The sequence below is a fragment of the Natator depressus genome, chromosome 3, assembly GCF_965152275.1.
Source record: "Natator depressus isolate rNatDep1 chromosome 3, rNatDep2.hap1, whole genome shotgun sequence".
Classification (NCBI taxonomy): domain Eukaryota; kingdom Metazoa; phylum Chordata; order Testudines; family Cheloniidae; genus Natator; species Natator depressus.
In genome coordinates this window covers 17,017,717-17,030,088 of record NC_134236.1, presented here as the reverse complement: position 1 = coordinate 17,030,088, position 12,372 = coordinate 17,017,717, and the positions used below count along the sequence as shown (strand labels likewise).

Below are 12,372 nucleotides of genomic sequence, written 5' to 3'. Positions count from 1 at the left end.
ATCTCACCACTGGGATATCTTAGCATGGCATTCCCCCTCCCCATCATCCTCAGTAATGGCTGCCATTTCAGCACCGTCAGTCTCAGTACCTGACAAAGCATCTTATGCTCTGCAATTGGCAGCAGTGTCCACTTTTCCTGCAGGGATGTGGACTCCAGCCTTCAGCCCTGACATGGGGCTCCCTGATTTCTGCTTGGTCCCAGTTGAGCTTGATCAATTAAAGAAAGTTTTGAGCAAACATACCATGAGGCTTGCATGTGGAAGTGCCTGCCTGGAAGGTGGACAATGTTGATGAAGTAAAGCACACCCTGCAGCCGCCGCCTCTGTGTGCAGCTACAGCCCCTTGAAAACACTGCAGAAATGGTTTGGTGCAAATGACGTCTCTGCTTCTGAAGGGGAACTTCTTTGTGTGGCAGGGGCATTACCTACTCCCCAGTGAGCAAGGGATTAACTTTAGCTCTGCTACCTCTCCCCCTGGCACCAATGGCTATACGTGTGGTGTTTGAGAGATTGAGGGAGGATGCTTTGGAGAGGCTGGGCTCTATACTCAAAGGCTGTAAGAGTGGGTTGGTCCCCAACAACAGTATGCTTAGATAGCGAGGGTCCGTAGTGCTGAATGTCCATGGTCACGTTGTCTGGCTTTATGCCAGGTGTTTAAAAGCTCCACGGGATTGTTACTGACCTGATGCACCCAAGTTAATCATGTATGATCACATCCAATCTTCAGGGCTTGATGTGCAGGGACTTCATCTCCGAGGTGGGTTATATGACCAAAAAGGGCCAACCAGTAGTGACCAATGATGACTTCAGTCCTCTCAAGGCCAGTTCTCAACAATACATCCCTAATACTGATAAAATCAAACCACTTTATGCCCAGTAGTCACCGCTGGCAATGCATACGAAATGCTTCCAGCCTCTTTATGTCTCGTTTAAGCAAGTCCATGTTTCAGAGCCGTATAAGAGTGTTTGATAAATCTGTACTTTTGTATATAATTTCACCTTCTTTTTGCTCCAGACCCTAAGCAGGTCCTTCATGGCTGAGGCCGCTAAACCGACTCTTCTTCGGATGCCTGATTGGCTGCACCCATCTGATGACAATTTACCGTCTCAGTAGATGAAATCATCCTCTATTTCCACAGTTTGTCTGGCAGAGTAGATGTCTTGTATCACAACTTTTGACACTGTGAATTTTTGTTTTTGCCCAAGCAGTCCTAAGCTAGAGAATTCTTTTCTTTTTGCTTTCTCGTGATGTCCCCTTACCCTGAATTTTGAAGGTCTTGCTGACTGTGACTGTTTTTCAAAGGGAATGGCCAAACATAGTGCAAAAAGTGCAGGAGAATGTGCCTCTGTCCAGGAATAATATTCCTCCACCTCAGTCTGATGTAACAAGACAAGTCTAATATCAGTGAAACAAATAAGTTTCCCTTTGTAAAAGTGAGTGATACTTAGGTTGGGATAAGTATAAAAACATAACCATTCCCATAGGAATTTCAGAAGGTAATTACTGTATTAGCCTACCACCTGTAAGACATAGGGCTAGGATTGGGTAAAAATGTTTTCTCAGTGGAGGTTTTCAGATGGACAAGAAATATAGCCTCTTACTGATAAATCAGATGAAAATAATTCCTGTTCAGCTGACCTTCCTGATCTCATCAGATAGGCACAGACAATTAGGGACAGAGAAATGGCATGTGACTCCCACCATGTGATGCATCCCAATGGAATACAGCTCAAACTTGAATTACACTTTGAACAGCAGCTTGAAAAAAATCTGCAAGCAGCCAAGTAGAGAAAAATAATTTCCCCCAAAGCTCCAGTGGACAGTTTGCATACACCCCCAAACCAGTTCTGATGAAACACTGGGAGGGTGTGAGATGAAGCAGGGCTGAATCCAGGTACTGAGGTCTGAGTAGAATGGTTTTGCACAGCACTGCTCTGGCCTTTTGGCAAATTAAATTGTTGAATTCAGCTCTCTAATCTGATTTTAACCCTAATCTTAATTTTCTCTATAGTTTCTGTTCTATCCCTAAGACCCACTACAGAAACTGGTTCTTTCACAAACCTCTCTCCTGTGCCTCAGTCTCTGCAGTAATAAACGTAAAGGCTCCAAATATTAACCTGGCCTCAATTGCAATTTGCTCCCTAGAATCCATTGCCACCAAAACCCCTCACTTTTCAAATATGCTAATAATTTTGCATTTAGTACTTACCAGAAGGTCTGCAGAATTTAAAAACTCTGAACCCACTGTAGAGTGGATCTAGTCACAAGTGACCAACAAAAGGCCATCACCTGCTTTTATCTTCCTCCTGGCTCTTCCTTTTGTGTCAGCCCTAAAACCTATATTATTAGGCACGTAGGGTCTCCCTTTCTCTGTGTAAAACGTGTCTCTCCTATTATGCTTGCTTTTTAAAATGCAGTTTTGGGTATTCTCCTCCATCTGTACCCTTCTGTCTTCCCCTCTGACTAGATTCTGTCCTTTTTACTGCCAGAGGATGTGTGAATCATTGTCTCAGCCCTTATCTTCCATTTCTATCACAAATATCAGTCATTCTTTTTAATCTCTCAGTGAACAGCCAACACCTTTCCAGTTTTGCTTTTCAGCTGAAAAGTTCTACTCTGAATCAGGGGGTGGAAGAGTGTCTAGGCTCTATGGTTCTTCACTTCCCCATCTGTGAAATGGGGATAAAAAATACTAGCCCTCCCACCTCCGAAGGGTGTTGGGATGGTTTGTTAGGCTCCAGCTCTGCAACCTTCATAATAGGCCAAATTTTGCACTGGTGTCAATGGGTAAAATAGCACTGAAAGTCAATAGAGTTGCACCTGTTTACACCAAGAGAGGATTTGGTCTATTGAGTTGGCATTACTGCATGTGAGCCAGGGTTGCAGAGTTGTGCCCTTTAGCGTGTAAAGCTTTTGGAGACAAGAGCGTTGTTTTCAGCATATTCTGCACAGCATCAAGCATACTCATACATTCAGAGGACTGACTCGCCACTGCCTTGCACCTTGTGGAATCATTTCTACCAGTGCAAGCTGATGTAAATGATTAAACAAGATGCAGGGCCCATAGATTCTGAGGCCAAGAAGAGACTATGATGATCATCTAGTCTGACCTTCTGTGTAACGCAGGCCAGAAGATTTCATCTTGTGATTCCTGCACTGGAGGGAATTACTCTTCCTTATCACAGATGTGAGTGCCCTCAAGCCCAGTAACTATGGATGCACAAATAATAACAGCTCCCATCTTACAAAGTGTTGTCTGCCCCTCCTGTGGTGCTGAGCATCCTCCTTGTTCCGCTGATTTTAATGGAAGGAAGTGTCGCTTAGTGTAGCTTAGTTCTGCACAGGATCAGGCCTACCGTGTGTCAGTCACTAGGAGGACACAGAAATGGACATGTGCCTATATTCAAAAGATAAGAGGGCCCAATCCTAGAGCCATCGCATGAGTAGTTCATTGACTTGAGTGATACTACTCTCATAACTAAGGGTTGCAGGATAAGGCCATTTAAATTTCTGGACTGGCTGCTCTATTGTCCCTACAAGTAGTTACCATTCTATTTCCAAAAGCCAGTAGAGGCTGGTAAGAATAATCATTACAGAAATGTTCAGACTATGAGACCTTATTCCGGTTTAAGTTCATATCATTTTAATTAGCTCTTCAGAAAAGGCCTGGCACTTACGGAAAATATCCTTAATTCACATCAGATGCTAAATTAGTAATCAAAAATGAATATCATTTGGTCTCAAGCTGGAACTAAAGTATGTTTTGGCATCATTATTAACTGTTAGCAGCAAGTTCTGGAAACAGATGCAACTCTAGATACACTTCATAAATAGAAAACACATTGCAAAGAAAACTCAGATAAAAATATATCTCTACATACCCATATATTTGAGTGTGCTATTTCCTGTCTGTATCAGCAACAAATTCATTCCACTTCAAGTTCCACCTGTTTCTTTCTTTTCTATTGTTTACAAATCTCATACTTCTGGAATAAAAACTCTTTCCCTCTGCCCCAATTTCTCCTGTTTATTTCCTTTCTCAACAGTAATTTTAAATAAATTAAATGGGGCTGTAGTAAGGACCAGAACTGGGTCCTTCAATTCAATTGGGTTCTGAAAATCAAGCCATTTATTTCAATGTCTAAATATGGATGTAGTTGCCAAATTTTAGGTCACCCACATTTGAAAAATTTGGCCTATATCCTAAAGGCAGGGATCATGCAACACAGCTTCTGGACAATAGCTCCAATGAGAGATTCCACGGTAGAGAGAAGCTCCTATTGATGTTCTACATGTGAGTGCCAAGGGGCAATAATGCCTAGGTAGGATTAAATGGGCAGGAAGCTAAAATGGACAAACTGTGGTTTGCAAAATAAATAGTCCCATTTTAAAAAAAATACGATGAGTCACAGGTTTAGGTACAAACTGCAAATGACAGAGTTGTTTCTGAACAGCACAAATTTATCTTCATTTTTAGTAAAGTTTTTGAGTCCCACATGACATTCTCATAAGCAAACTAGGAAATGTGGTCTAGAAAAAATGACTATAAGGTGGGTGCACAACTGGTTGATAACTACTCTTTGAGTAAGATCTTTCAATGGTTTGCTTTCAAACTGGGAGGCATATTGAGTGGGATCCTGCAGGGGTTAGTCCTGAGTCTCGTACTAGTCAATATTTTCATGTATGTCTTATATAATGGAGTGGAGCGTATGCTTATAAAATTTGCAGATGACACCAAGCTGGGAGGGCTTGAAAGCTCTTTGAAGGATAGGATTAGAATTCAAAATGACTGACAAATTGGAGAATTAGTTTGAATTCAATAAGATGAAATTCAATAAAGACAAATGCAAAAACTTCACTTAGGAAGGAAAAATCAAATGCACAACTACAAAATGGGGAATAACTGGCTAGGTGGTCATACTGCTGAAAACATTCTCAGCGTTATAGTGGATCACAAACTGAATATGAATCAACAATGTGACGCAGCTGCAAAAAAGGCTCTTATCTTTCTGGGGTGTATTAACAGGAGTGTCATATGTAAGACATGGGAGGTAACTGTCCCTCTCTACTCATCACCGGTGAGGCCTCAGCAGGAGTACTGCGTCCACTTCTGGACACCACACTTTAGGAAAGATGTTGACAAACTGGAGAGAGTCCAGAGGAGAGCAACAAAACTGACAAACGGTTTAGAAAACCTGACCTATGAGGAAATATCTAAAAAAACTGGGCATCTCTATCTTGAGAAAAGAAGACTCCAGGGGGGAACTAATAACAGTCTTCAAATATGTTAAGGGCTGCTATAAAGAGGATAGTGATGACTTTTTCTCTATGTCCACTGAAGGTGGGAGAAGAAGCAATGGGCTTAATCTGCAGCAAGGAGGATTTAAGTTAGACATTAGAAAAAACTTTCTAACTACATGGGTAGTTAAACTGTGGAATAAGCTTCCAAGGTAGGTTGTGGAATCCCTGCCGCTGGTGGTTGTTAATAACAGGTTAGACAAACACCTTTCAGGGATGGTCTCGGTTCACTGGGTCCAGCCACAGAGCAGGGGGCTGGACCTGATGACTTCTTGACATCCCAACCCTACATTTCTACCCTTCTATGATTCTACTTGTAGAATCCCTTGAGCTTTCAGAAGTTCCTTTTGTCTGTTTAGCTCAGTGTTTCCCAAAGTGAGGTGTGCAAAGGAATAGCCAAGAGAAGTGAGATAACAGACAAATCTCTCAGTTGCTCTTGAGCCTCAGCTTTCATTTAAAAAAAGGAGTAAGGCCAGGTCTACAATAAAGAGCTAAGTGGACCCAGCTATGTTGCTCAAGGGTGTGAAAAATCCATATAGTTAGTAGTGACATAGTTGACCCAACCTAACCCCTGATGTACCAAAGGGAGGAAAAAGAAAGCGAGGTGGTCAAGGAAGAACTGGCAGAAGGCAGTGACAGAGGAGATTGAATGTGCTGGTGTCATCTGGGAAGACATACCACAGCTAGCAAGTAACTATCATTAGTGGAGGAACTAGGCTGCCCAGTGGCACAGCAGGAACTAAGGTCTAAGTTCTGAAATGGGCTTAAAATGAGGCATACATTTTTTTTTCTTTACAGGCAGGTGACCCTTCAATGCTAAATTTCAGTGTTGGTTTTTATGCCCGCTCTAAGTAGTTTTTGTCTGACTTCTTTTCACACATTTTTAATAAGGACTGTGAAATTGGGCTCTAGCTAAAATTTGTCCCTACTTTTTGTCTGGTGTCTTTTAAGAGAAACAGTACGAACCTTTCCAAAAATTGGCAGATAGAAGAATCTTGAGTGGATTTTGTACAATGGGTAGTTTTTAAAAGAAATATATAGGTTTTTAAGAGTCTTTTTGCCACTGTTTTTTTAAAAATGAAAGTTTGTCTGTCAGCAGAGAGTGACGCATAAAATCTTCTCATTCAGAGAAATTCAAAATGAATGCCATCTCCCATCATTCTCTAGGTCTGGAGACTGAGGCCACACATCAAACTGCTACAGTTCACAATGCTAAGAGGGGTAGTGTGGTGAAGAAGGGAAGGTTGAGCAGTAGTCTGGTGTGTTGTAGGGGATGCTTTGGTAAAAAGGGGTGCTGGAAGGCTAGCATCCCCTGACAGACAGAGTTAAGTTTATGATCTGTGAGGTATGGTAGCTGTGGTAATGGCAGGGTGAAGGGGCGGATGGGTGTGCCTGTGGTTTGTACTGTTAGTTGGCTGGCTTATTTCCTTGCTTTTGTGTCAGGTACCGTAAATGTTTCATGACTAAGTTCTTGTGTATTAATGTTACTACTCTTTTAACATTTATTGGCCAAAGCCTGCAATTGTAGAAGGCCTTGATTCTGCAAGTCCTTGTGTGATCTGCAGGATGGTACTCGGGCAGTTAGCCTGAGTCGCTAGCTGCACCACTGCGGCCACACTGCTACTTTTAGGCATTAGCTCGAGCAAAGTGAGCATGTGTATGTCGTCTTGTGCTGCCAATTACACCAGCTGTTGTGTAGACATACCCTTAAAATGTGTTAGCTGGCATGTGGTACCCAACACCTTCTCACCAAGCTTGAATATCGGTCTAGACAAAGCCATGTAGGCAGGCAGCAGGGACTAGGGTGATATAATGTTGATATATGCGAGACATAACTGTGAATGTGGCCAGTGGGAATGTGGGTGTGGCTTGTGAGGCCTGAATCTGAAGTATTACCATTTGTCCTCCCATTTGTTGATAAGCAATAGGCATTCATTAAAGTGCTCTTGTATATTTCTAGCAAAGGTGATAATCAGTTCTCTGCCACTGTACTAAGAAACAATTATTTTTCTCTTCAAGGCCTTGTAATACTTTGGTTCTAAATAAAGTAATTTCTCCCTCATGCAGGAGGGTGCCTGGACTTTTTTTGTGCTCCCAGGAATGTAATTTTTCTTCTAAAAAGCCTGGTTCTACTCTGAAAAATGGCTCTGTACAAATGGATCAAATGGAGGAGGATCCAGTTTTCTCAGTTTACAAGTGATACATTGGTTGTTGTAACTGCCAGCCCAGCAGACTCAAGCTAGGCTCTTTCCTTCTGATATCCCTTCACCAATAATGAAGTGCAGTCCAGTTTTTGCACTCAGTTACACCTGTGCATCCCCACTGCATTCAGTGGTGTTGCATAAGTGTTTCTGTCTATCTATATTTGTGCTGAGGGGCAAACCATTATATCTGAGCATAGTGCAATCATTAGTGATTTTACACCCTCATCTCATAGGTACGCATTAGCCCCATTTTACAGATGGCAAAATGAGGTATAGAATAGATTAACTGACCTGCCCAAGGTAATACAGGGAATTTGGCAGGAATTGAGACCAGTTCTCTTGAATCCCAGTCCAGTGCTCTATCCACAAAACTATCCTTTCTTATCTCACCCTTCTGCGTGGTTGGACAAGTGTAACTGAGGCCCCAAGGTTGGGACTTAGTTAACAATAGGGTTGAAAATGTGGGACAAGGACTAGATTCAAACTCCCCTCCCAGAGCTGGGTTGGTTCTGCTGGGCTAAGAGGAATAAAAAACAGTACAATTTCTTTTGTTTCCAAAAGCCAGCAAATAGGAGCTGGAATACACCCAAGGAAAGCACATCTCTTGGGTAAGAAGGTGGCAATTTTTGCAGTCACAAAACCACACTTTAACATTCCACTCCACACTTTATAAACAATATGGGCCAGATCCAGCCCTCGCTCATTTGCCACCGTGCAGTGGAATTCACTGCGTTGGGGCATGCAAGCAGGATTCCAGAGTTTTCAAATTGTGCTACAATATGTCTCCTTGCTGTTTGAGAGTCAGCTCTAGTCCTCAACCTAAGAAAGCCACAGGCAGCCATTCTAAATGGTAGTGAGTTAACACGCAGTATTACAGACAGTCTCAGATATTGGTGACAGATCAAAATCCTCTTTGGTAGATTCAGAACTAAGTGACAAAGCCAGCTTCCTATGTTTGGAAAAGACAAAAACAGAGAGATAGGTTGTTCACCAGAAGGTGAAGGACAGGAGAAGTGGGGATAGCTTGTTGTGGAATAAAACAGAAAAGTACTGCATATGGTCCTATGATATACATAGTTAGGTCTTTTAGCCATTATGCGTGCGCCCCACATGCTAGGCACTCACGTTTGAATACACACTAACAAGCAAGGGCTTCAGGGCAAGTAACTTGTACAGATGCTGCAGTCCCAGTCTGGGCCTTTCCTTGCAGGTATTGCTGGGGGCAAAATTGCAAAAATAACTGCTTTGATCACACAGGGCTGCACAGACCATCAGGAGACTCAAACGAAAGAGAAATCAATCTAAAGCCAAACACATCATTTCCTCAAAATAAAGTTAATTTTGTTTTTAAACCAAATGAGCATCACAAGGAAAGGCCAGAAGAGCCTGTCGGGCTTTGCCAGAACTGTTGACCCATATGGAAATGCTGCATTCTCTGAAAACCCAGAGAGCACTAAGGCCAGAGAGATCTTTGCTGCTATTTGTTTGAGAAACAAAGCTTTCCCCCTCCAAGATGAAAGAAATAAAGGAATTTAAACTAATCAAATCCTACATGCCTGTTGGCTGACGTTCAGTTTGTCCATGATGCAGCTCAGTGAAGTGAGTAACATTTACAGTGCTCTGAGCTTTGTAGAAGGGAGAAAACAAGACAGAAAGAAATTCACCTGGCTGCAAGTCAAACAGGTGTATGGGGCTAGAATCTGAGACTGTAACAGTGTCTTACAAACATGGGAAAATAGAATAAGACCAATTCTTCATGCTTTACTAATGAATTGTAAAGGTTTTCTTTATATTACACATGCTTTTGGCAGATACCTCAGATAATATTTCCACACCTGTCTGTTTAGAATTTTAATGCTCCAGCTAAGACACCTTCCCCTACGGCTCCCCAGACTAACAAAATACACAAGGCCTGCCGTTCCATTTTTGTATGTTATAGTGGGGCAACCGGCTTACTTTACACAGCTGAATTTACCTTTGTGACCACTTGAACTACATGGGTGTATGCGTATTTGTCTGATAATAAGTGTCAGTGCTGTATAGTGCGTGTGCCTAAGAAGATTTCCTCTCTCCTTCATCATTCCAAGGCACAATTTGTCCAGTCTTCCCAGGACTGCTCTGTACCCTAAAGTGACTCAACCAGTTTCTGATAGAGATCTTAATCACACATTAAATAAGGGAATTAGCTATCTTGAGCTACTGAATTGAAATAAGCAAGAGTGAGCCTTAGGTCTAAATATTAAATAAACAGAGGCCCTTGACAGTAAGTCAAATCTAATTTAGGAGACAGAAGTCAAAAAAATTAAAATATCAAAAATATGGAGAAATTATCATAGTTGCTTCGTAACAGATAGACGAATGGCCCCCTGTTGAAAACAGTGTGATTCAGTAGTTGAATCAGACAGTTAAAGATAACCTGACTTAAAATGGACCTTCAGACACTCAAACTACATGCTCAGAATAACACGGCAGCGCTTTAATTTGTGAATCAAAACCTTTAAAAGAAAGAAATTTTGACCCCTTCACAGTTCAGAAACTCTGGTACCACAGACAGATCTTCACTTTTGCTGCTAAGCTGCATTTGAGGGCAGATAACTTCTGCATAAGCAGCCTCAACCTTTCCTGTTCCTGTCTGCATAAGTATTTTAGCTGAAGCATGGTCTTTACCTGAGAGGCGTCTGGGCACATCGGTGATGGCAGGAAGGCCTGTGCCTCGTGAAGAGGACAGGGGAGTTGTGGAATGAATGGATGGTGAAGTCATCTGGCTCAAGTAGGATGGGTAAGACTGGTCATATGACCATGGAGGGGATGATTGTGCCTGTCTGGGGTCTAAAAAACAAAACAAAAAGAGAAAATTAAAAAAGAAATGAAAAGATTTAGGGACACCAGCAGCTTAATCAATGAGAGTGGCATTATAGAATCTAAGCACATGGATGTCATGAAAAATGAGAATGCTTGACAAAGAAGAATTCCCAGCACCCTTCCCTTCTCCCTGGCTCTGAGTTTTTCACCTTGGAAAATAATATGGCGGGAAATGCTCAGTGCAGAACAAAGCACTTCCTCTGAATTTCTAAAGCAGTAGCAAGCAGAATTTAAAATGATGTGGCCAGTGTTCCATAAATTCCCATACTCTCTAATCCAGTCCTAATAAAGCATTCCACTAGCAGCTCAGAGCTGTGTTAACATCCTCAGTGTGTGTGGTTTTTTGTTTTGGGATTGTTTTTCTTTTTTTAATGCTGCAGCTGAACTTAAAACTGGCTTTTTGGGGAGGGAAGCAGAACTAAAAGTTGATGGCCACATCTGTCAAGTTGTTATCCAGTTTTCAACATTAAGCAGAAGCATTTTCAGCACCGACAAAGTGATCCAAGAAGGAAAACGTCATTAATCCTATTAGAATCTGTCCAAAAAAAATCACGTTTGGAGTCTAGTCCGATTACCTGTAATCACCATCAATATCATCTGAAACTGAATGGTTTGGGGGTAACCACTGAAAGTTAATTATGACTTTTCTAATTTTTACAGCTTGCCTTGGAGGGAATGATTCAAGGGCATGCAGATTCTCTTTTCCACTGAAGTTCTGGTGGGCTGCACTGGGTGAGAGAAGAGGGTGGGCAGTTCTATTTTCCTACTACTAGGTTTTGTAAACAATTTTGCTTTTAGTCAATAACCGGTGATTCACTGCTGACAGGAGGAATTACTCATCAACATTTATTTTTTTCTTTTACATTGGTGAAAACCCAACAGCATTTCCTAGCTAAGACAGTTTGTTGAGAAAGCTAGGTGGTACGCAAGAGAACTGCATGCCTCTGGATTGCTTTATACCTACTGCAACGCATCCATATTCTCTCTACTATTTCCAAAGTAGCAAATCAATCCCAGTTTACCTCAAGAAGTTGCTACATTTGAGCAGTGTCTCAAGGCTCCACTTTGTTGACAGAAACACAAAATCTGAATGGCATAAGCAATCCCCTCCTCATTTTTTTTTCTTCAGGAAATTCATCTTTAAAGAAACAAAACAAAACCCTCTTTCTGCTCTTCCACATGGCAAAACCTTGTAGTGTCAGCTATTTCTTGTTTATTTTTTCTGTTCAGACATGATTTGTTTGAAGAGATGTCTGGAAAGCAGATACTTCCTTGAAGCAAAATAACTATACAGATACAACCAAAAAAAAAAACCCTTCTAATTTAATTTTTAAAGGATTTTACTTCAGTTTGTCGTTTATATTAGAGTTGAATAATATAAATGGTTAACATAAATGCTCCTCAGAAATCTGAAGGACACTTGATCGTTAAATGTAATGAACTTCTTTGTTTTCACAATTTCAAGGCTAGGGCCGTATAGACTGGCACAACTTCAAATAGGACTGGCTGTTGTTATATCTGATATTGACACTTCTTTCTGCCTCATACCAGCACTGTAATCCACTATTCAATGAACAGTAAGCAAATTTAAACTGGGGGGTGGGGGGTGGGGAGCTTATGCACAGTGGCAAAACAGTATCAAAATTAATGATGGGTCAGGACCAGAACCTCAAAACCAAACTCCTTCAAATTCCAGGAGGTTTTCAATCCCAGTCTTTGAATCCAAATGACGGTCCCTTATAGTTTTGATTCACATCTCATACTGGAAGGGGCTTAATTTCTATTTCAAATGGGGAAGAAATATCCTAAGAATGGATGTTCTCACAGGATTTGGGCCCAAGACAGTGAGACCCTCATGCAAACAGTTGCTCTCATGGGATTTCTGCAACTCAGAATGGTAGAAGTCGCATGGGAGCAGAAGTCCTTTTCACATTTGTGCACCATCACACCTTCAACTCATATCCTAGTCCTCATTTGGCCTGGGACCCTGAAATCTAGCCTAACCCT

The 12,372-nt window shown here is 41.6% G+C and overlaps 1 protein-coding gene across 3 annotated transcripts in view; it reads right to left on the bottom strand.

Moving 5' to 3' along the window:
• Window positions 1-12,372, bottom strand: part of RUNX2 (RUNX family transcription factor 2) — a 104,455-nt gene that overhangs the window by 22,613 nt on the left and 69,470 nt on the right. For 2 of the 3 annotated variants that reach the window (XM_074947465.1, XM_074947467.1), the window contains one exon: window positions 10,171-10,332. The exons of the other annotated variant lie outside the window; for it this stretch is intronic. In XM_074947465.1, the coding sequence (XP_074803566.1) occupies window positions 10,171-10,332 (162 nt within the window). The remainder of the gene's footprint in view (window positions 1-10,170; window positions 10,333-12,372) is intronic. 3 annotated transcript variants of the gene reach the window in all.